At 47.7% G+C, this 24749-nt stretch overlaps 1 protein-coding gene across 1 annotated transcript; it reads left to right on the top strand.

Moving 5' to 3' along the window:
• The first annotated feature begins 2063 nt into the window (after positions 1–2063).
• GRIPAP1 (GRIP1 associated protein 1) lies at positions 2064–24188 on the top strand. The gene is made up of 26 exons (XM_037062449.1): positions 2064–2135; positions 4351–4417; positions 4536–4597; positions 5515–5541; positions 6381–6488; positions 9864–10014; positions 10867–11051; positions 11247–11294; positions 12166–12197; positions 12300–12347; positions 12487–12586; positions 14049–14126; positions 14312–14404; positions 15169–15303; positions 16064–16159; positions 16416–16628; positions 16761–16874; positions 17686–17763; positions 17866–17961; positions 18087–18143; positions 18251–18350; positions 19902–20032; positions 21392–21514; positions 21641–21734; positions 22601–22755; positions 23635–24188. The coding sequence occupies exons 1-26, from the start codon at positions 2094–2096 to the stop codon at positions 23725–23727; spliced, it is 2526 nt and encodes an 841-aa protein (XP_036918344.1). The 5' UTR covers positions 2064–2093; the 3' UTR covers positions 23728–24188.
• The last annotated feature ends 561 nt before the right edge of the window (positions 24189–24749 follow it).

Below are 24749 nucleotides of genomic sequence, written 5' to 3'. Positions count from 1 at the left end.
AAGAAACATAGATAAGCTGCCTCCCACACCCACCTAACTGGGACTGGCCCCGCAACCCAGGCAACCACTTCTCAGTTTATGGGACAACCCTAGCCCACTGAATCACACCAGCCAGGGCTGGAGCATTTTGTAGTGACAGAGAAAAAATTATAGGAACAAGTCAAAGGGACACAAAACTCAACTTGAAAGAGCTTCCACTGGCCAAATCTGGGACAATTTGAGCATCAAAGGAAATTATATTAATTGATTATAATTCATTGAATAAAGTAAGAGTATAAGTGTACAGATATAAATACTTACATAAATGATGGAGAAGAGAAAACTTCCTTACAGTAGAATAGCAGCTAATAAATATTAAAGGAATATTGGTGTTAGGAAATCAGTAACGGATGCCGAAGTCAATGTTTCAAAAATTTTATATGTATGGAGAAAATGGTACAGCAAAGTTGGCAAAATGTAAACAATGGGAAAATCTGGGTAAAGGGTATATAGAATTTCCTTGTATCATTCTTGCTTTTCTGTAGGTTGAAAATTATATCAAAATTAAGTCTCCCCCACAAAAAAGTAAAAGAAAATAAGTGTTCTAGTACTGATATGTTGTCACTAACCATGCTAGTGGTTTTAATTTTTTTCTTTTTTTTAGAGAGGGGAAAGGAGGGAGAGGGAGAGAAACACAATGTATGGTTGCCTCTCATGCGCCCCCTACTGGGGACCTGGCCCCACAACCCAGGCATGTGCCCCGACTAGAAATCAAACCCGCGACCCTTTGGTTAGCAGGCTGGCGCTCAGTCCAATGAGCCACACCAGCCATGGCTAATTGTTTTATTTTCCAAATAAGAACTACTGTTTGGTTAGCAGGGGTTTGCAGAGAGAGGCCAGAAAGTACAAGAGGCTAACGATACACTTTAATACTTAAATTGTAATGTTCCTGGTGTTTTGCCACCCTGTTTTTGTTTTGTAGTCCATGAAATATCTGTTTTATTATAGTTTTATATAACACTAGTTGAGATGTTTTTATAAGATTTTATTTATTTTTAGAGAGGGAGAGGGAGGGAGAAACATCACTGTGTGGTTGCCTCGCGCGCGCCCTCTACTGGAGAACTGGCCCGCAACTCATGCATGTGCCCCCACTGGAAATCAAACAGGCGACCCTTTGGTTCGCAGGTGGGTGCTCAATACACTAAGGCACACCAGCCAGGGCGAAATGCCTCTTTTTTCCCTAAAGACTTTTCATTTGATTTACTGTCACTCTTTTTTCTCAGGCATTTTATTTTATTTTAAATACTCACCCAATATGTTTATTGATTTTTGAGAGAGAGGGAGGGAGGGAGGCAGAGAGAAACTTCAATCCCTTGCCTTCCGAATGTGCCCCGGTCAGGGAAGGAACCCGCAACCTGCTGATGTGTAGGATGGCGTTCCAACCAAATGAGCTACCCGGCCAGGGCTCCTCGCAGGTATTTAAATTTATTGGTGGCGAGGTCCTTTACGTAATATGATGTACGTCACCATATTAAGAAAATCAACATCAAATCTTAAAAAAGGAAGAGAAGGAGAAAAGAAAAAAGAGAGAAGAGAAGAGAAGAGAAGAGAAGAGAAGAGAAGAGAAAAGAAGAGAAGAGAAGAGAAGAGAAGAGAAAGCCAAAGGCTTCATAGGAGGCGGGATTCCCGTTTGGAGTTACACTGGGGAGGCAAGAACAAGACCAACGCAGAGCTTCCGCTTTCATTTCTATGGTTATTAAGTCAACCACTCTCTTTAAAGGAGAACCATGGAAGGATGATTTTCTGTCGGCAAACACTTCCTTTCCGATGAGTCCACCTCTGACACAGGGATGCTATCGTGTCTTATCACAATGGATATTCTATGAGAGCTCAAAGGTCAGACCAGATGACCTACATTCTGGTAAAATATTAAATTCAAATTCATCTGACTTGTCAATTTCATTATTTTCTCTCTGTCTCCGAAACGTTGAACTTCCGGAATAGAGTCCTCCCCCTGTGCTCTTGGCCAGTGGTTTGGTCCGACCCTCACAATGACAGAAGAACCCGCTGCGTCTGCGCAGAAAACTGTCGGGGGGTGGTGGGGGGGGAGGAACATGGCGCAAGCTCTGTCTCCGGAGGAGTTTCAGCGGATGCAGGTGCAGCTCGTCGGGGAAAAGACCACCGGGATGGACTACTAGGGGCGGGATACAGAGATCATACCACCGGCACTGAGACGGGGTTGGTTGGGATGGACCTTTAGTCTAGGGGGTTGATCCGGAGAAGGGAAACTGAGGTTCTGAGTGGTGACTGAATTGCGAGATACTATTGGGTTCTAAGGGGCTAAGTTTTTTGAGTCTTGTGGGCAGAAGAGAGACTCCTAGAGTGAGGGCTAACTTATTCAGACCTGAAGGGGATGAGACTTCAGCTTGTGCCGGGAACACCATGGGTGAATGATGGTAACATTAGGCTGTGAGGGAAAGAGATCCAGTGAGGGAGAAACCATTTTGTTTGCAGAGGAAGGAAGTGGGCGTTGCGTCATTTACGTCATGGTGGGGGGGGGGCTTGAGAGGGTAATACCATAACCTGTTGGGAGGTGGAAATTTTTGTAGGAGATACCATTGCGCCAGGGAATGGGGCAAGCCCCCACCTGTTGTCATTGTTCCTGGGAGTGGGAGATCCTGTGGGAGTGGTGGCAGTGGATCCCAAGAGGGGACAGTGCCATTGGATGGTTAGGGGTGATTAGGCCTGGGGAAAGGAGTCCCTGAATAAGAGAGGACTAGAGGAGTGATACCTTGGACTTCCTGGAGTGGAAACCACTGGGCTTTGGGAAGTACCCTAACTGGGTACTCTGACCATTTTATTTTCTTTTTGAGGGGGACTCTGAGGTGGGATGAAAGGCCAGAAGTGGGCCCTTGTTGGGAGAATTCCTTACTGGGAAAGACCATTGGATTTTGTGTATGGGGAGACTCTGAAAAGGGAAAACCCTGAGTAGGGCCCTGTGGGAAGAGAGAAGGAACTCTGAATGAGGACAGGTAGTACATTGGTCTTTGAGTGAGGGAAACCAGTTGTCTGTATGTGAGGGACCGTGAGGGTGGTGAGATCATTGTATCATGAAAGGGGAAGACTCCTGTAACTTGTGCAGGGCGTTATGAGTGAGTAAGAGTAATCCAACTGGCCCACCCAAAGCCTTGTGGAAGAAAGACTCTTCCGCAAGGAAGAAAGACAAGGAAGAAGGATGTAGGGTCATCCCATTGGATCATGACTGGGGAGATCTTGAAGAGGGTAGGGACCTCTGAGTGAGGCAGATTGATTTCATTGGGCCATGAGTGTGGGAAAACATTAGACTTTGATGGATAGGAACTCTAGGTGGGTGCCAAGGGTGTACAATTGAATTAGGACTGTGGGAGACAGACAAATGGGTCCAGGAGAGGAAAGATTCTGTAGAGACCAAGCCCTCTGACCTTTATAGCACAGCACCAGTGGGATGGTGGCTGGTGCCATGGGAGGCAAAGGTCCTGGTGGTGTAAGGGACAGTGGTTCTGGGAAGAACTGGAATCAGTGCTCTATAGGGCTGGTAGGTAGGTGTATGCTGTTTGACAAGGTCCATACTTCACCTTCCCTCAATTTGTGAAAGGGAACTGGACATATTTTGAAGCCTTGGGGGTGGGGACCCTAGGCAGCCCCCTCTTACTCAGTGAAATCAGTCAGGAGACTACCAGGCCCTCTTCCATTGGGAAAGAAGGAAGGCAAGCCCCTACACCCTTCTGTGGCCAAGAGGATAGATAACACTCACCCCTGACAGAAAGATAGAACAGTGTTTAATGTGTGACAAGGTCAGCCAGGATGAGGAGGAGGAAGGGAGAGAGAAGGGGGAGAGAAACATCAACGTGATAGAGAAACATTGATCCGTTACCTCTCATACATACCCTCACTGGGAACCAAACCCACAACCTAGGCATATGCCCTAAGGGGGAATTGAACCAGTGACCTTTCACTTTGCTGGACAATGCCCAACCAACTGAGCCACACCAGTCAGAGAAAGAGGAGGAACTTTATCCTATGAGCATGGAGAGCCATAGAACACATAAAGCAAGAGCCCAACTAGGTCAGTGCATTGTGGATTGGAAGAGGAGCAATGGGGGCAGCAGGGAGATGGAGAGGTTTGGCTGGCTGTGATTATAAGTGGCACTGCAGAAGGTGGGATTGGGGCTGAGAGTCTGGAAGCTCAGGATGCACTATGGTCTTAAGGAGTGACTAAAGAGGCACATGGAAGGCAGCAGGGTCTGTGGGGCTCAGAGGATTGGTAACTTCATGGTAAGGATAAGGGCACATTCCTGACCAAATTATTTTCTTTTTCTGTTTCTCCCAAAGGCTCAGCTTCTGGAACTACGGACAAACAACTACCAGCTTTCAGATGAATTACGAAAGAATGGTGTTGGTGAGCCAAGGGGTCTCATTAGATGGAGGTGGCTTTGGGGGGCAGGGGCCTGGTGGGAAGACCATTCACCTCCTAAGCCACCCACTGAGGCTGAGACTGTGTGTTTTCCCCACACCAGAACTCACCAGTCTTCGACAGAAGGTCGCTTACCTGGATAAAGAGTTCAGCAAAGCTCAGAAGGTAGTTCCCTCCGCTACTCACTCACCCATGCTTCCCTGTAGTCATTTGAGTTGTTCATTGGTCCAATGAGTACCTACTGTGAACCAGACCTAATGTTACATTCTGTCATTCAAGAAATTCTCATGGAAGTCTCTTTAGTTTCCTAATTTTATTTAATTCTGCTTAATTTATCAATTAATTTTAATTTACTCAATTCATTTTTAGTTTCAATAACTTATTCTCACTCATTAACATATAACTAAAGAATCAGATCTAGTGGTAAATCTGCCTTGAATCTGTCTCCTCTTCACTCTCCTGCCTTGTGCTCCTATTTCCCATCCCTGTTCTGGTCCTGTTGGTAAAGTGAGACTGAACCTGCCTCTCCAGTCCTCTGAAGATGAGATACAAGTTCTTGTGGCCCCTCAAGACATTCAAGGCCTTCCTTTGTCTCTTTTTTTACTCCTCTGTTCCCATGCATAGCACAATTTTGTATATAATGTATGCTCCGTAAATATTTGTTAGATGAAGGAATACAGAATGCAGAAAGTCTGGCGGTCGGGAAACAGGACTTCTCTTTGGTAAGGTGATGATTTTCCCACCTGACAATGCCCTCAGCTGCTCAGCAGAGGAACGGTAGTTTCCGTGACATATGGCAGAGATTCACATAGATGTGTTTGGACAGATACAGCAATACAACCAAGTGCCTGAGCCTGGGTTAAATACTAAGACCCATGGATAGCCTCAAGAGCTTACAGGGAAGGATGTAAGCGAGATGCCACACCACTCACTCATGACATCATTCCTGTGGGCTACAAATTGTAATGCAAGTTTTGTGGTTAAAGATGCTCCCATCCCCAATTTCCTGTTATCATTGTCCCTCTTGACACTTGTTCCTCTCTGTTCACCTTCTCTCTCTCTCTCTCCCCCCTCACCTTTAGGCACTGAGCAAGAGCAAGAAAGCTCAGGTAAGGGGACCCGTGGTGGGCGAATGTGTCTGGGAGTTTGTCTTAGTGGGGATATTTCTGTATGCTGGGATCTCCTAGCACTGGCCTTTCCCTGTGTATGCCCTTGCAACTGTGACTCTCTACTCACTGCCATGTTTCTGTGTGTCTTTGTTTTCCCGTGTTCACTTTTCTCTCACTCTGCGCCTCTGTTTGTGTCTTTCCTTCTCCCTTTCTCTTTATCTTTCTGACTCCGTCTTCCTGTGCTCTCTGACTCTTGTTTCTCTCCCCAACCTTCTCTTTGTCTCTCCCCAACCTGTATTTATCTCTGCCATTGTTTCATTTTTTATCTCTTTCTGACTCCATGTTTCTCTCTCCCTTGTTCCTCTATCTCTTCCTCACTCATTTCTTTCCCTGACCCCCTCTCTCCTATCTCTGTTCTTTCTCCATCTGTGTGTCTCTCTGTTCCAATCTCTCTGTCTTCCTGCCTTTCCCTTTTCCCTCTCTTCCTCTTCATCCTTTTCTTCTTCCCTATCTATCCCTTTTCCCCATTTCTCTCTGCCTCCCATATTCTCTATTTCTATCTACCCTTCTCTTTGCACTCACTCTTTCCCCCTCATGTCCCTCTCTCCCTCCGCATCTTACCTTCTCTGTACCCCCTCATGTCTGTCTCTCCCCCTCCCTGTCATCTCTTTTATCCCTCCTGGTATCTCTCTCCTTGTATCTCCTGATGTTACTTGTTTCATTCTCTGCACTCTGTTTTCCCCCCTACCCATGTAATTTTCTCCCTCTCTCTGTTCCTTTGCCCTATCTCACATCCTTTCTGCCCCTGTTGGAGACCTGGCCCATGTCTTCCACTGCAGGAAGTCGAGGGGCTGCTGAGTGAAAATGAGATGCTGCAGGCAAAGCTTCACAGCCAGGAGGAGGACTTCCGCTTGCAGAACAGCACTCTTATGGCTGAGTTCAGCAAGGTGCTGGTGCCTGGGATAGCCAAGGGGCATTTTAGGGGTAGAGGGTCACCAGGGCTGAAGCTGGAGGGCAGCTGAGGGTGGTTGAACAGAGGCTGGCCCTGGATCACTGTCCATGGTGCTGAAAAGGGTCCTGGATGTCTGCTGGGGGGGCAGTGGTTTGACAGATGGGGCTACCCTACTGTGCTGGGATTAGAAGGTTCCAAGCCCTGAGGTCCCTCTGGTTCCTGACCAAGTCATTCCTTTTCTCTGAGCTTTAATTTCCTTGTGTATATTTTGGGGCTGATGTTACGGAGCCCCAGGATATCGGTGGGTTTTAGGTAAAGTTCTTATGTTTAACATGGGATGGACAAATGTGCAAGCTGATTCCCTTTTCTTTCTTCCTGACATGAGCTTGGGGTTCTAGTTCTACATAATTTAGCCTGGGTTGGATGATTCTATCTCCTCACTGCTTTTGGTGTCCTGGTTATATCTGAATCTACTGGGAAGTTGAAGACATTGTCTTTTGTTCCCAGCCTCTATTCTGTATTCATGCTCAATGATTTTCTAAGTTTTTAGTATGTCTTAAGGAAGAAAGTCTGTGACAATAAAATGGCGTTTCCAAGTCTCTGCATGGAAATGTAGTGCTTAAGACTTTAAAAACAAACAAGCCCTGGCTGCTGTAGCTCAGTGACTTAAGCATGAGCTGTGAACCGGAGGGTCACAGTTCGATTCCCGGTCAGGGCACATGCCTGGGTTGCGGGTCTGGTCCCCAGTGGGGGCCATGTGGGAGGCAGCCACGCGTTGGTGTTTCTCTCCCTCTCTTTCTCCTTCCCTTCCCCTCTCTCTAAAAAGAAAAGAAAAGAAAATTAAAACAAAAAACAAAACAACCTTTAAGCAGGTACAATACCAGGAGAGATTAATTTAGCAAGTAGTAGTTAAGAGTCAGGAGAACTAGATTAAACTCTTGGCTCTTTTACTAACTGCAACCTTGAGCATGTCACTTGACCTGCCTATTTCTTGGTTCCCAAGATGTTTAAAATTGAAATGATGATAATGACAATACCTACCTTGCAGGGCTTTTGTGAAGATTGAATGGGTAAATGTCTGTAAGCTACTAAGAACACAGTCTTGCACATAGTATCAGCTATGTAGATGTTAGCTTCTACTAGTATCCTTTTATTATTTTCCCTCCAAAGTATTTATTGACTATTTAAAAGTTTTGTATCCTGTGGTCCTGCCCTGCCTCAGCCTTTTCCACCTCTCACCTGCTCTATTCCTACAGCTTCCTCACTGGTCTCCTCACTTTTAGCTGCTTCTACTAGACCAAGCCCTAAAGGGTGTCCTGACCAGCAGCTCTTACCACATCACCCCTTTAAACCTGCTTTAAACAACACCTCCCAGTGGGTCCTTGCCCTCTACAGTTCAGAGTCCCTGATGCCCACATGCAGCCAACATCATCACCTCACTTCTCACTGCTTCCTGTCTTTAGTCTCAGTGGTATCATGGTTCTTACAGGGTGAGGCAGGGGCAGGTGTTCTCCCATAAATCTAGTTCGTGTTCCCTCGCACCTGCCCTGGGCTAGGCCCTGGTCCAGGTACAGAACCTCCTTTACACTTTCCTCCTCCTCCCTCTGGGGACTGGAAGTGCTCACAGAGAGACCTAAGTTCAAGACTTGCCTCCCTTCACCACTTATTTGCTAAGATATTTCAGCTCACTTTTTCCTTCAACAAGTAGTTATTGAGCACCTGCTTTGTGCTTTGTGTTACGGAAATAGTTGGGAGAGGTACCAAATAGTCTGTACTGTTGGAAAGCTTACATTCTGGGGATAGGATGGCGAGAAAGATGGTAATGTAGTAAACAAATAATAGTGGTACTGATAGGTGACAGTTATATAGTATTAACTGTGTGCCAGGTCCTGTGATGCACTTTACATTGTACAATTATTTAATTCTTAGAGCAAGCTGATGAAATATTATTTTTCCTATTTGAATGGGTAAATGTCTGTAAGCTACTAAGAACACAGTCTTGCACATAGTATCAGCGATGTAGATGAACCCCCAAGAGATGAAGCAGTCTGTCCCAAGGTCACACAGCTAATAAATGGCAGAGTAGAAATTCACATCCAGGCAGTCTGATTTCAGATTCTGTGCTTAAGACCCCTATGTTACAAAATAAAATGTAATTGGCCATCAGAACTTATGATCCAGAATTTTTTAGAGCTTTAAGAAGTCAAAATACACATTAGTTCAATTTAATTGCGATTAGTGCTGGGTAAGAAATAAATGAACAGGGGGGTGGGCTGGGATGGGAGTAAAACACAGAAAACTGTACTTGAACAATAATTAAATTTAAAAGAACTGAAAACAAATAAATGAACAGAGTACTATGCTAGAGAGTATTGGAATTTCTGTGTTGGGGAATACTACTTGAAAGGTGACATTTGGCCCTGGCTGGTGTAACTCAGTGGATTGAGCTCGGGCCTGCGAACCACACGATCGCGGTTCGATTCCCAGTCAGGGCACATGCCTGGGTTGCAGGCCAGTTCCCAGCAGGGGACACACCAGAGGCAACCATACATTGATACTTCTCTCCTTCTCTCCTTCCCTTCCCCTCTATTAAAAGATAAATAAATAAAATCTTTAAAAAACAAACCAAAAAAAACCCTATTTCTTAAAAAAAAAAAAAAGGAAAGGTGACATTTGAGCAGAGTGCTGAAGGATGCAGCCAGTCATGTGAAGAACTGGATTAAAGCAATACTGTTCTGGGTAGATCATATCCCAGGCAATAAAATAAAAATTCTCTGTGGGTCTTAGTAGTCTCATCTGAATGGAACACAGGATCTTGTCAGGTCTGCTGTGAGAACTGTATTTTAGTCAGGAGTTGGTAACAGGGCGGGCTTAGTTTTACTTGCATTGTATACCTCTCCACAGCCAAGGGCTGATGATATGGGCCTGTGGGCAGTACTGGCCCCGGAAATGCCCTGAAAGCTGTCTGTGGTGCCTAGGCTCCCAGACACAAACCCCTCCACAGAAGAGGGATGGAGGTGGGGCTCTCCGTGATGCTGACATCTTGGACCCACAACTTTCAGTGGAGCCTGAGGTCTTGGACTGCAACTGTGAGGTTGGAGTGGGCAAGCAGAACATTGTTCTCAGTATGCTCAAAGTTCTGTGATTGCCACTTCATGGATGTGTGAATTGGAAGTCATTTTAACATCTGTGCCTCAGCGTTCTTATCTGTGAAGTGGGGATATAATGAGTATGAGGGCATCTACGCATTACAGGAGTGTTAACGGGAATTAAATGAATTGTAAAGTGCATGGGCCAAGTGCTTTATACATTTCAGCAAGTATTGCTGTGATTCTCTGCCATTCTGCTACCTTGCTCTTCCCCTGCTCAGCTCTGCAGCCAGATGGAACAGCTGGAACTAGAGAACCAGCAATTGAAGGACGGGGTTTCCAGAGCAGGGGCTGCCCAAGCCGGGAGCGTTGTGGATGGAGAGCTGCTGAGACTACAGGCGGAAAACACAGCCTTACAGAAGAATGTGGCAGGTATGTGGAGGCCCTCCTGGGAGTGTGTAGGGCTTTGGGGCTTGAGTAGGGTGTTTTCCTTCTGGGGAAAGGTGGAAGGGCTTCAGAATCTTGGTCCTGCCATGAACCCTAGTGTATGACTTTGGACAAGCCATTTCTCCTCTTTGGGACTAAGCTTACTCAGTTACAAAGTGCATATAGTGATGCCCACCACCTGGAAGATTAGTAGAGATAAGTATCTTTGTGAGTTTGTAAGTACTTTGTAAGTACCAAAGAGGTGGTATCTTTGTGAGTTTAGTTCATTGCTTGGTACCCAGCAGATTACAGATTAGCAGATTGAACATCAGAAAGGTATTTCCTAAATAGAGAAGGGGAATGAAGGAGTGTTGGAAAGTTTCTAAGCCTAGATTGTCAGTGGGGTCTGAAATGAAAGCTGAGAGGAAATTTGATAAAACATGGGAAGATCTTGATGTGTGGACTTCGGAGAACAGCTGGAGCTTGTGAGGTAGTGGGTAGTAGTTCGGTGATAAGGAGGGAGGCCATAGAATGTGGCTGGGGAACAGGAGGTTATAGGAAGAATTCAACTGTAAATGGGCAGTGGGGAATGGTGGGCATGACCTTGGAGGGCTGGGCTGTTGGCAGAGCTTGGGAAACCAGTTTGGTCTAATTTGATGGTAAATAGGATTTCAGTGGTTGGTGGAGCTCAAAAGATTTGTGATTTGTGTGGATGGGGCTAAACCTTTGCTTTGTAAGCTTGTGGTCATTTGTGGTGGGGTCTCTGCTGAGGAGTTGAAGATCAATTCTCTATTTTACACATAGCAAGGGTCTTCAGAGATCACCTTATCCATCACGTATCTCTGTTTTACCCGCTAGCACTACAGGAACGCTATGAAAAAGAAGCCAGGAAGTCTCCAACTGCCAGTGAAGGCCATGGGGACCACCTGGAGGACCAAGCCCTCACCACCTTATCCCCCATGCCATTGGCAGAGGTGGAGCTGAAGTGGGAAATGGAGAAGGAGGAAAAGAAATTGCTCTGGGAGCAACTACAAGGCTTGGAGGTGAATCTGGGTTTCTTGGCTCTGGGGTGCTAGGTAGCAGGCAGATGCCCTACCTCTGCCCTTGATCCCATGGAGATGTTTGTGACATCACTATTTTGTGAGCTGGTAGATTAGGGAAGCAGGAGAGTAGACCAAGGCACAGGCCTTACCTCTCTCCTTGCTGATAATAACCCCTTCCCTTTTCCTTCCCTGCAGAGCTTGAAGCAAGCTGAAACGTCCAGGCTACAGGAAGAACTTGCTAAGGTGAGACTGCCAAGCTTTTACTGGCCTTTGCCTTACCCATCTGCTATACTTGCCCTAGCAAGGCCAAAGCTGGCTGAGCACCCTCTCATAGCCTCAGTTTGGGCATCTGTGAAGTGGAGATACTGACACTTGTGTGTCAGAGTTGCTTTCCTTTAAAAATTTTTTTTTAATTTATTGATTTTAGAAAGAGGAGGGGAGAGAGAGAGGGAGGCATTGATTCGTTGTTCCAATTAATTATGCATTCATTGATTGATTCTTGTGTGCATCATGATTGGGGATCAAACGTGCAACCTTGGTGTATGGCGAAAATACTCTAACCAACTGAGCTACCCTGTCAGGGCTCAGAGTTGCTTTCATTATGGAATCGACTAATGTGCTTTCACTATGTCTTGTACCTGGTAGGCCCCATTCCTTTCTTCTTTGTCCTCCAAGCTCTACTTGTTATCTGTTCATCTATCCATCCATCCATCCAAGAATTGATAGACCGAAGGCTCATATCTTAGGAACTGGAGACCCAGTGTCGTGGATGGCAGTTGTGAGCCTGTTTTCCAGGCCTCCCAGCCTTGCCATTCTATTACGTAGCCATTGGTTGATACGATGGGGACATGAGTGGTGGGCTTTGCAGTCTGAGGGAGCTGAGTGGAGATCATATTGTTGCTGCTGATCAGCTGGGCAGACAAAGGCCCTTTTGAAACTCAGTTTCCCCATTCGTAACACCAGCAATACTCCTCAGGACTATTTTGAGGATTCCACAAAATCACATAAGTAAATTCAGGTTCCAAAAAAGACTTAGTGAGAGTGTCTATAAATATTAAGTTTATTTTTGTCTGTACTAATACTATGATCACTATCATTTGTTTGTACCCCCCAGCTCTCTGAGAAACTGAAAAAGAAACAAGAAAGGTAAATTTCTTTTTTCCAGAAGTGGGGGAAGGGGTCTGGTGGGACTAGGGAGAGGATTTACTTATGGAATGGACTCATCTATGTCTGTCTTTCTATGGCCAGTTTTTGCCGTCTGCAGACAGAAAAGGAGACACTATTCAATGACAGCCGGTAACTACCAGGGTTGGGAGTATTGGTGGACTCCAGTGACAGTGCCCAACAGAATTAACTGAAAGCCTCGAGAGCAGAGCTGGGAGATTGGGCCTTAGGCCATGGTCATTGTACCCCCGCTGTCCCACATCACCCTTAGGAACAAGATTGAGGAGTTACAACAGCGGAAGGAAGCTGATCTCAAAGCCCAGTTGGCTAGAACTCAGAAGCTGCAGCAGGAACTCGAGGCTGCCAATCAGGTGAGAGGCTGAATTCTGAGATCATTGGGATGGGGACCCGGGCTGGGAGTCCAAATCACTCTGAGGACTAAGGACCAGTCTTAGATTTCTCCCTCACAGTGACTGGATGGGTCTTAGGGCACCAAAGAGCTAGGAAAATGGGAACTGCGGAGCCCCAAGAGCCCTTGGAGTTGGGCTAGGAATCTCCATGAATCAGAGATCCCAAGGGACTGAGGACTTGGGGGGCTGTATGCCACAAGTTTGGATGATTCTGCAGCTCTGGGGGAGGTAGTCAGGAGTCTGGAAAAATCTGTGATCACTAGAGGCTGAGACCAGGAATGGGAGTGAGTCTAAAATTCCCTGGAGGTTGGGTGACTTTTGAAAATTTTTATGTATTTTTTAGAGAGAGGGGAAGGGAGGGAGAAAGAAAGGGAGAGAAACATCTGTGTGCAAGAGGAACATTGATTGTTTGCCTCTCGAATGCCCCCAACCAGGGTGCTCAACCCACTGAGCCACACCAGCCAGGGTGGTTGGGTGACATTGAGACATATGGGGTCTGGGTAGATGCAAGACTTCCACGGATGAGACAGTTGGGCCTGGAGCCTGAGTGCACTTGAGACCCTCAGGGTATTGGTCTGAGATACCTAGAAAGCTGGATCACATGTGATGGATGGTCATGAGACCCCTGGGGCCTATGAATACAAAACTGGTGGGTGCGAGATGTCCCGAGACTGGAGCAAAAGTCTAATTGGGTCTGAGACTCCTGAGGGTTGGGGATTGGGTGACTTTAGAGCCTCCAGGCTTCCCCCTAAAGTAGGTGAGTCTGAAGTCCTATGGATTGGGGAATATGGTGGCTTGCAGATCTAAGGATCCTAGGAGCTACAGAAAGAAGTTTGGGTAAAGCTGGATCTTCATTTAGCTAGGTGTGAAGATCTCCAGAGACTGGGGACAGGAATGGAAGATGGTGGAGGGGTTGTTAATCTTGAGACCTCATCTTAAGCTCGAAATTAGGAGAATGTATGGGCTGGAGACCTCTAGAGTCTGGGCAATAAGTTTGGATGGGTCTGAGACTCTTGGCAGCTAGGAATATGGGGGCTGAGTTTGTCTGAAACCCCTTGAGGTTGGGGTCTGGAGTCTGGGCGAAGCTAGAGTACCTGGGAACTAACTGTGCCTGAGAATCCTAGGGCTTCTAAACTGGAGTCTGAGTGAATGTGAGGTCTACTGTGGATGGGGGCTGAGTCTGAAATCACCAGGAACATGGGTGTTTTCTGAGATGCTTGGGACTGGGATATAGGGGTGCTTCAGGCCCCTGGGGGTATGACTAGAGTCTGGGTAAACCCGAGATCTCTGCTAGCTGGGTATCTCAAGACCCCCAAGTGCTAGGCTCATGCTGTCAGGTAGTCAAAGAGGGAGTCTGTGTAGTTCTATGTACCCTAGGGGAAGCTGAGATCTCAAATGACTTGCCCTGACCTGGTCCCCACAGAGCTTGGCAGAGCTGAGAGATCAACGACAGGGGGAGCGCCTGGAGCACGCAGCAGCTATGCGAGCCCTCCAAGATCAGGTACATCATACTGGTGGGCTCAGGAATATGGGGGTCAAGGGTGGGGGCAGTTCCAGTGGGTATCGTACAGGCAGACCAGGCCCCAGGGATCCTGCTTTCCCTTGTAGTTTCTGTGTATGTGTGTCCTCTCCTGGCTGTCCCCCTGTTCTGGACCCACTCTCACCTAATTGTGGGGGTGGGGCCAGGTGTCCATCCAGAGTGCGGATGCTCAGGAACAAGTAGAAGGACTTTTGGCTGAGAACAATGCCTTGAGGACTAGCCTGGCTGCCCTGGAGCAGGTACAGGACACTTTGGGAACCCTCTGTTATCCCTCCCCAGTTCCCCTTCTCCCTCTGCTTCTGATCCATGTTGAGACAGTGTATTCCTGACCTCATGCTGTTCTCCCACCTCTGTTTCTGTTTTATTCTCAGCTGCTTTCTATTGGCTTCCACTCTGCTTCTCTTATGTCTCTACTTCTCTTGCATCTATCCCTGCTTCTCCTATAAAGTGCAAGAAGTAGACTAGTCTTTTTTTTTAGAAGTAGACTAGTCTTAAGTGTACACTCAGTGAAGCATGTCTGTCTATCTTATCAATTTGTCTCTCTCTCTCTCTCTCTCTCTCCCCGTGTAGCCACCACCAGCTCAAAACAGCATTTTTTGCACCCCAGAGGTCCCTTCTACCCCTTCTTAATTCATAGTTCCCCCCAAATAACCACTCTTCTGACCTCTAGCAACATAGATTAGTTTTATTTGTCCTTTACCTTCATGCAAATGGAATCTGGCTTCCTTTTTGTGTCTGGCTTCCTTCCTATAGCACTATATCTGTGATGTTTATATGTAGCACTGGTTTGTTCTTTTATCTCTGTGTAGTATCCCCTTAGGTGAATATATCACGCTTATCCATTGCCTTGTCGATCTTTCTCTCACTCTTCTTCTCTTTGAAATTCTTCTTCTATCTTCCTGACTCTTTCTACCTGTCTCCCTGGAACTGGGAGGCTCACACCTTGCGACTGGCCCCCAGCGGCCTCTTTCACTCCACTTCCCATCACCACTACTTTCTCTAGATCCAAACAGCCAAGACCCAAGAGCTAAATATGCTCCGGGAACAGACTGCTGAGCTCACAGCTGAATTGCAGCAGCGGCAGACTGAGTATGAAGACCTCATGGGACAGAAGGATGACCTCAACTCCCAGCTTCAGGTGACACTTATGGTTGTGACCTGTCTTCTAGTTCCTAGTGCTGGCACAATGGACTTTGTGATGAGGTGCAGTGGGAAGACTGTGCAGTCAGGAAGACCTGATGTTCAGTGTGGCTCCCTAATGTATTAGCATGTGTGTGTCCTAGATCAAGTTATTTCATTTCTAAGACTAAAAATCTTCAATTAGATAGGAGAGCCATTCTGAATCCATAATAGACAGTAGAATAATAGTGGTTTCTACTGAATAAAAGCTTAGTTCTGTCTCATGTAAGAGTCGAGCTAGGTTGCCCAGATATGGGATGCTGGCTTCTGATCCATTGACAGGGACCCAGGTTCTTTTTACATTGCTGTTTTGTCACCTTTGACGTAAGGCTATCTTGGCATCCAAGATGCTTGCTCAAGCTCCCCTACCGTCATTTTTTTATTTCATCTGAAAGGAAGTAGAAAAGGCCCAGCATGCCCTTTTACTTTACAGTGTACACAATACTCACCACTTTTCATTCCATGGCTGTACTTAATTGTGAGGGAGGCAGGGAAACATCAGCTGGACCGCTGTGTGCCTAACCACAAAGTCCAGAGAATGAAGGGAGAATGAATACTGAAGAGCAGCTAGCAGTCTCTGCCTTGGTTCTCACGTTGAAATAGAGAGGGCAATACCCACTTTACGGGGTTTAGGGAGATGGTTCTACCAGAAGTGTCATGGGTGACCAGCATCTCTTGGGTGCTCTTTATCTAACTCACCCTCTTTGTCCCCGCATTAGGAGTCATTACGAGCCAATAGTCGGCTGCTGGAACAACTTCAAGAAATCGGGCAGGAGAGGGAACAATTGACCCAGGAACTACAGGAGGCTCGGAAGGTGGGCAGCTCTGGGAAGGTTGCAAGGCCTGGTTCACACAGATGGGGCATGTGATGTGGCCCAACCCACAGGAAAGGGAAGGGACACAAAGTGGCCAGTTCCATGAGGATGGGTGACTAACAGCCAGTTCTGTGGGGATGTAGATTAGGTGGAGTTTGGCTCATTCCTCCGACCTGAGGAGAGGGCTGTAGGCCTTCTTTGGTGTTCAGGGAGGACATTGACGGACATCCTCCTGTTCCACCTTCCTGGCCCCCAGAGTGCTGAGAAGAGGAAGGCCATGCTGGATGAGCTGGCAATGGAGACGTTGCAGGAGAAGTCCCAGCACAAGGAGGAGCTGGGAGCTATCCGACTTCGGCATGAAAAGGAGGTGCTGGGGGTGCGTGCCCGCTATGAGCGGGAACTCCGTGAGCTGCACGAAGACAAGAAGCGACAGGAGGAGGAGCTCCGTGCTCAGATTCGTGAGGAGAAGGTGAGTGGGTAGATGATGATGCACTTCGGCCTCTAAAACAGGAGCACAGCACTGCTGATGGGCTAGGGCATGGCGTGGGTGAGGTGCCTGCTCCTCCCCCTGTCTGGCCCATGACAGTCTGTCCTCTCCCAGGCTCGAACACGGGAACTGGAGAATCTCCAGCACACAGTGGAAGAACTTCAAGCTCAGGTACACTCTATGGACGGAGCCAAGGGCTGGTTTGAACGGCGCTTGAAGGAGGCTGAGGTGAGTTGGTGCCTGGTGAGTCTCAGAGGCTGATTGGGGGGCGGGGGGGGGCATGCCAAACCAGGAAACAAGGAGTAGTTAGGCTGTCAAAGTTTCTGAGATGCCCTGGACTCTGGACTTTCCCATCCCCACAGCCTCCCTGGCTAAATAGCAGCCCTGTGGAGGGGACTAGGGGATGGCCATCGATAAGGCAGGATGTCACATCTGAAAATTTGAAAAGGTACCTCTTCTTTCTGAAATTATACTTCTGTCAGGAAATTACTGTAATATCCTACTTTCGTTTCAACAAAAACTTTTATTGCCACTTTCTGGAAAACTCATGATAATCCCGTATGTGGGAGGTGGTGTGACAAAGCTCTGAGGAGCATAGATGTTGGATCCAATCATGTTCCTGGGTTTGAGTCCTGGCTGGGCCACTTTCTAGCTGTGTGACCATAGCCAAGTTTCCTGACCTCTACGCAGCCTGTTTCATCATCGGTAAAAAAGGAATAACAGTAATACCTATTGTCTAGGTATTGTGGAGGGGTATATAAAATGAGTTAATATATGTGAAAGCCTTACAACATTCCTCACCTGCAGTAAATGCTGTATTATGTTTTATTAAATAAAATGTAAATGCAAATGTTGGTCTTGGATGTGACAGCACAGCCCCAGATGTGACACTTGTGTGTACTGCCGAAAGACATTCGATGTTCCCTGCAGGAGTGTCTTTTCTGCACACCTGGGGACCCCGTGCTGCAGTCCCTCACACATCTCACTGGGTGTGATGTCCTCTGGGAGGCTGTGGTGAGACCTGGGACTTGTCTTGTAGGAATCTTTGCAGCAACAGCAGCAGGAACAAGAGGAAGCCCTGAAGCAGTGTCGGGAGCAGCACACTAATGAGCTGAAGGTGCCTATTGATTGCATGGTGTCATCCGTCTCCGGGGAGGGAGAGGCTCTGGTAGAAGGACTGTTTCTGGAGTTGAGGCCTGAGCTGCCTTCTGCTTTGCAGAGCAAGGAGGAGGAGCTACAGTGTGTTTTGGATCAGCTCCAGCAGGCCCGGGAGGAGCGTGACTGCCACCTGAAGGCCATCAGCAGCCTGAAGCAGGTTACTGCTTGCCCCATGGTCCTCAGACACACCCTAGGCCTTGGCTTGCAGTAATGGGGCAGGGAGCGAGCACAGTGCGTGCAGCCGTTCTAGCACCCACCAGCCATGATTTCTCTATCACACAGGAAGTGAAGGACACAGTGGATGGGCAGCGCATCCTGGAGAAAAAAGGCAGTGCCGCGGTACGAGGGGGAAGTGGTGTCCCAGCACAGCCCTGTCCCGCCCTGCGTTCCCTGACCTGTGGCTCCACTGGGCCTCAGCCCCTACCTTTCCCTCTGTGCCCCCACAGCTCAAGGATCTCAAGCGGCAGCTGCACCTTGAGAGGAAACGAGCGGATAAGCTGCAGGAGCGGCTGCAGGACATCCTAACCAACAGCAAGAGCCGCTCCGGTGAGGGACCCAGACCTCAAGGGAGGCTGAGACCCAGGGAGGCAGGGCTTGGGCCTGAAGGCCAGAGCTGCTTCCTGTACCTCACTCCACCAGCTCTCCTGTGTTTTCTGTCCCTCTTGAACTTGATCTGTCTTTTCCTTTTTCCCTGCCTCTGTCTCTTTCCTCTGTTTTTATCTTTCTCTGCATTATCTCTTTCTATGTCTCTCTTTGCTGTGTCTCTCCTGTTTCTGTCTCCCTCTCTGCCTCCTCATATCCTCTCTCTGTATCTGCCTTTCCCTCCCTGCTTATTTTCCTAGTTCTCTCCTTTTCTCCTCCCGCCTTTCTTTTTCTTTTCTCTCTCTCCCTTTATCTTTCTCTATCTCTGTTTCTCTTCTGTCTTTTTCTGTGTCTGCCTCTGTCCATTACCCCATGACCACCATGTGCACACTCCTGCACCTTGCCCAGTGTCTCTAAATGTCTTCTATCCATTCTTTCATCTATAAATATGGACTGAGTCCCCACGCTCCAGGGTCCCTGATGGGAAAGCCTCCATGTCTTGGTCCTCTAAGAAGTCCAAGATGAGCTAGGGAGACTGGCTTACAATCAGGCAGCAACACTGTGGTATGATCATTATGCAGCTAAAATCCATCTTATTTCTGCCACTTATGCCAAGCAATGCAACAACAACAACAATGAAAGTTGGGTGCTTCGGACTTTTTTTTTCCCAAGAAAGAAATGGCCTATCAATATGTTTAAATAAATAAAGATGATGCAGTAATGACTCTGGTGCATCTCCCATATCACAGGCTCAGAGAAAACTTGTTCCCTGTCTCTCTGCAGCTAATCTGCTCTTGCAGGAGATCCTGAGGATGTGGCATCAGCCCCCCAATCCCGATACCCTAAAGCAGCTTCAGGAGCAGAGGCCTCAGCACAGTGGCCATGTTTTAAGCAACGTGGCAAAAGCGAACGTATCTCACTAAATCAATGTCTCTCTGAGGCACTCTATCTCTGAAGTAACCCATATTTATAAAAGAAGAGTTTGATTTCTCTTTTGTTACAGATTAATGTATGAATCAACAAACATATTCAAAATTGTATGCTATACATTCTCTTTGTTAGATGAAATTAGATTTAGGTGCCTGACTACGAGACTTAGCGCCATCTTTCCCTCTGTCTCTGCTCTGACTCGTGTGCTTATCCAGGGTCTCTTCCTCTCTCATCTGTTCCAGCTTGTTGTCTCTCTGCGGTCTTACCTCTGCATGTGGGCATTCTCCTGTGCTCTCTCCAGCTCTTTGTGCCCCGATGAGTGTGTGTGCCACTTTCTATGTTCGTGTGTGTCTACTTCATGAAATTTCCCCCATTTCATCACCTTTGTTTCTTTTCTGATGTGTGTGGGTTTGCTTAGAGAGGCAGCTCCTTTTTCTGATTCTGCCTCTCCCTATCCTCCTGTGGGCCCAAGTGTCTTTTTGCCTCTTTCCATCTCTGTCAAATCTATTTCTGCCCCTTCCTGCCAGTTACTCCTCTTGGGCCCTGGGGAATTGGAGCTCCGGTTTCTCTTCCCTCTCTGCCCAGGCCTTGAGGAGCTGGTTCTCTCAGAGATGAACTCACCAAGCCGGACCCAGACTGGGGACAGCAGTAGCGTCTCCTCCTTCAGCTATCGGGAAATCTTGCGGGAGAAGGAGAGCTCAAGCATTCCAGCCAGGGTAAGAGGCAAGGAAGAGCCGACAGCTCCAGTCTCTCCTACCCAGATTCTGGGGCCCTCGTTCTTCCTTCTGGACCCAGCACACACATTTCCTTGTCAACTTTTCCCTAAGCTCACCAGCTTAGTTTCAGAGCGCTGAATAGGGGATGGACAAATTATTCCCTCTAACCCTCTTTTTCATCATCTGTGGGTTAATTCTGCCTTTCCTGGTGCCATAAAACTAAGTGGTTTTAGGAGGTGGCGCCTCATCCCCATAGGAAGTCCTTTTTTCCAACTCACGATTATCGCCTGTTATTGCTGACTGTCATACCAGCTTCCTTGGCAGCCACTTCTGTTTGGAATTTTTTTAATTCCGTGTGTGTGCATCATAGGAAAAATTTTAAAACACACAATTAAAAAAAAATCCAAAGCATTCACATTTTCACCTGGAGATTACCACTATATATCCTTAGTTCATGCCCTTCCAGGCCTGTTTCTCTTTTTGTGATCCTAAATGAACTTATAAGCAACCTGTTTTTGTTCAGCTGGTCACTACCCTCCCAATTTGTTAATTTTTTTTTTAAGATTTTATTTATTTATCTTTAGAGGGGAAGGGAAGGAGAGAGGGAGAGAAATATCAGTGTATGGTTGCCTTTCGGGCGTCCCCTGCTGGGAGTTGGCCTGCAGGGAACTGGCCTGCAACCCAGGCATGTGCCCTGACTGGGAATCGAACCGCGATCGTGTGAGTCGCAGGCCCCCGCTCAATCCACTGAGCTACACCAGCCAGGGCTCCAATTTGTTAATTTTTATCTCATCTAATACTTTGACCTTAATCAGATTTCTCCAGTTGGCCCCAAAATGTCATTTGTTGCTGGTTTTCTATGAATCAGCATTCAGTTTCAGAGCACATGTTGAATCTGGTTGCTTTAGGTCCCTTAAGTCTTTTGAATCTAGTGTGGTCTCTCTCTCTCTCTCTCTCTCTCTTTTTTTTTCCACAACACCAACCTGTAGAAGAGACCAGCCCAGTTGACCTACAAAAATTATTCTGCCTTTTGAATGTTCCTGCTAGCTTTCTAGTGGTATCATTTAGCTGGTTCCTCTCTCCCCTAATTTTCCTGTCAACTGGAATTGAGGTCACAGGTGCTATGGGTTCTCCATTCTCTCCATAAGGCTATGATGTGGTCATTCCTGTCTCTCCTTTAGGCAAAGGGGGATCAAGCCTGACTACAGGCTTGACTACAGCTTGACTACAGCCCTAGGTGCAGAGCTCACCCTCCCCCCAACACCCCGAAAGAGAAATTCATTCTCTTTCTTAACCCCAACCATGTCTGGGGCGGAGGCACTGAGTTGGGGGTGGCTTCTCCCCTCCTCTTCCCTGCAGTCCCTGTCTAGCAGCCCTCAGGCACAGCCCCCGAGGCCGGCAGAGCTGTCAGACGAAGAAGTGGCTGAGCTCTTTCAGCGCCTGGCAGAGACGCAGCAGGAGAAATGGATGCTGGAGGAGAAGGTGCTGTCTGCCTGCTTGTCCCTACATGGCCAGGAGGCCAAGGAGGGGTGGTTGGTATTTGGCTGGCCCCTCCTTGTGTAAACATACGCAGTCAAGGGGTCTGAGGTGGGCTGGGCCACCCCACAGGTGAAGCACCTGGAAGTGAGCAGCGCCTCCATGGCAGAGGATCTCTGCCGGAAGAGTGCCATCATTGAGACCTACGTCATGGACAGCCGGATCGGTCAGTGCCCCGTCCCCAGCCCTCGTCCAACATCTCCCCTGCTCCCTCCTTCCCCACTGTCCAATGTCAAGGCTTTTCTCCTCTTCCCTTGGAACTCAGCAAAGCTACTGACAAGACCACAGCTGACGGAAGGGATACCAGGGCGGGCCCGTACTTGCGTCTTTCTGTTCTGTCTCTTATCTTGGCTCTTCCCTCTTCTCTGGGTCTCTGTCATCTTTCCACTCTGCTTTCTCTAGTGTGTCTCTCTGCCTTCTTTCTCCTTTCTTCTCCCTTTGTCACTTCCTCATCTTTCTCCCCCTTATCCCTTCTCTTTGTCTCTTTTTTGTGCCCCATTTTCCCCTTCATGTTGTCACAGTGTTCCTGTCTATATTGTTCCATCTCAAGAAATTTTCTTTTTTAAAATGTTTTTCAGAAATTTTCTTTCTCTCTGTGTGTATACCTTTGGGGTCCTTATCTTTTCCTCACTTTTCTCCCTCCTCTCTCCTCTTCCTCTCCTCTCTCCTCTTTCTTCCCCCCTTCCCATCTTTGTTTCTTTTGCCCCATTCTTTCAAACCTTCTTCTCTTTCTTTTTCCTCCTATGAATCAGAGTAATACCAACTGACATGTGCTGAGACCTGACTGTGCTCTGTTCTTTACATGCAGTCATATACATTTTTCCAGCTCCATGAGTTAGTTATTATCCCCATTTTTCAGGGCTGCACAGCTAGCAAGTAACAACCAGGATGGCTAAGCCTCTGCCCTTCAAATGAAATGGCCCGCCCCCCACTTTTCTCCTCCACTCTCTGTTTCCTTCTTCTCTGCTCTGTCTCTGGCTATTTCTCCACTGGTTCTGCTGGGTGGGTAGCTCTCAGCCTGGGCCCTTGCAGATGTGTCCGTGGCAGCAGGCCACACAGACCGCAGTGGGCTGGGCAGTGTCCTGAGAGACCTGGTGAAGCCAGGAGATGAGAACCTTCGGGAGATGAACAAGAAGCTACAAAACATGCTGGAGGAGCAGCTCACCAAGAATATGCACCTGCATAAGGCGAGTAGCCTACCAGTGTGCCTGTCTGTCCATGCAGCCACCTGACTGCCCAGTCGCCACACAGGCCCTCGGTCATCTGCCAGTCTCCCCCACCAACCCACCCCATTCACCAACCATTCCTTCATCCTCATCTTCCCATCCTCCAGTCAAGTTGCCATGGTTAGTTTGGTTCACTTTTCCCTCTGTCCTTGCATCCATCCACTTACCTGTTCATACACACAGTCACCCAACTCTTCCATTGACCCACCGTACTGTTTGTCCATCTGCCCCTTACTCATTCAATCATCTGCCCCACGTCTTTCCACCCATTTCCTGACCTACTGCTCTCTTTCTTAAAACCTATTCATCAATCACACTCCTTGCCCTAGCTTTCACCCACCCACCCAGCAACCTGCCTGCCTACCTGTTGCCCTTCATCTGTCCTCTGAACAGTTCATTTGTCCACCTGTTTGCCTACCATGGATCCCCCATGTGTCCACCCACATGTCCACTTGGCCATCCTGGCACTCAAATATTTCCCCCATTTCTGAAGGATTTAGAATGAATGCAGACCGGGCACCTGCTTCTGAGAAGCAAACTCACTATTTACTAAAAAGAAGGTGGCCAGGGTGGTAGGGGGTCATATCCTCCAGTGCGCCATGCATTACAGGCAGTCCACTCCCATATCCATATCCCTAGCTCCAGAAGCTCCCATACCCTCATACATACACCTTTCCTGAGCCCAGCTCACTGCTAGGGCCTTTGGGAACTTCTCCAAACACCTTCCTGTCCCAGGCTAGACTTGGGTATTGATGAACGAAGTAAGAAGGACACCCCAGGCTTGGTGAGGGAGCTTCCCCTGCTACTTCTCTGGCCCCTGATGGTTTATTTGTTTCTTAGGACATGGAAGTTCTGTCCCAGGAAATTGTGCGGCTCAGCAAGGAATGTGTGGGGTCCTCTGACCCAGATCCACAACCAGGAGAAGCCAGCTAAAGACCTGCAGGCTGCCCCCACTTCCTCCTCAACCCACCCCTACAACACCATTCCCTTGGGCTAAAGTGGGGAAATGGAGGCCGGCACCAAAATCAAATAAGTTAGGAGACTGGACATTAAAGGGGTTGGAAGCCTATGGCTGGTTGTTAGTGACCCTATCTTAGGGCAGTGGTCCCTGGGGAATGAGGACCCCGAGGGGAAGGGCAGGGATTTCTGGTCCTCCTTGGCCCTGATTCCCAGGGGCAGTTGCCTTCATCTCTGCATGAGCTCTCCTTCCCAGAGACCAACTCTTTTTTATTTTATTTTATTTTATTTTTAATTTATGTCTGGAAGCCTGGCTACTCTGCATTTGGGGTTGGGGATATTGGGTGGGGCGCAGTCCGTGTTCAGCATTCTAGCAATGTGTGTGTGTGTAAAGGCTGTGCAGCCAAAATATCATCTGGCCAGGTGGGCCCACCCACTGACTGTCTGCCCTCCTTCTTTCCAGCCAGTAGGGATGTACTGTACTGGTGGTAAGGTCACACCATTGGAATGGGAAGGGAGGTCTCTGGCCTCAGCTTTACTCTCCTTTACCCAGCCTCAGCCAGACTGTCTTCAGTGGCTGTTGACTAGCCCCTAAAACTGAGTGAAGCAGAAATATCTGCAGATATATGTGTGGGTAGATGTGTATGGGGTGTGGGTATGGATGAGTGGACAGATGGAAGAATGGGTGTTTGGATGGACTAACAGATAAATAGAAGGTTGCATGGATAATGATTGATAGATTAGGAAATAAATGGACAGATGGATAAACAGGCAGTGGGATGAATAAATGGATAGATGGATTGGTAGGTGGATAGGTAGAGAGGATTGACAGGTGCAAATGTAAGTGGACAGATGGACAGCTAGGGGAATGTGGACGGATGAGTGGGCAGATGGATGAGCTAATGAATGAGAAGAAAAGGTGAATAAATGATGGGCAAGGGCTATGGATGGATGGACAGAGGGAGTTACATATGAATAGGCTGGTGAATAGTTTGGTA

This window comes from Sturnira hondurensis, unplaced genomic scaffold, assembly GCF_014824575.4.
Source record: "Sturnira hondurensis isolate 20B ecotype Veracruz unplaced genomic scaffold, ASM1482457v3 Scaffold0013994, whole genome shotgun sequence".
Taxonomy (NCBI): Eukaryota; Metazoa; Chordata; class Mammalia; order Chiroptera; family Phyllostomidae; genus Sturnira; species Sturnira hondurensis.
This window is presented reverse-complemented; position numbering and strand designations above follow the sequence as displayed.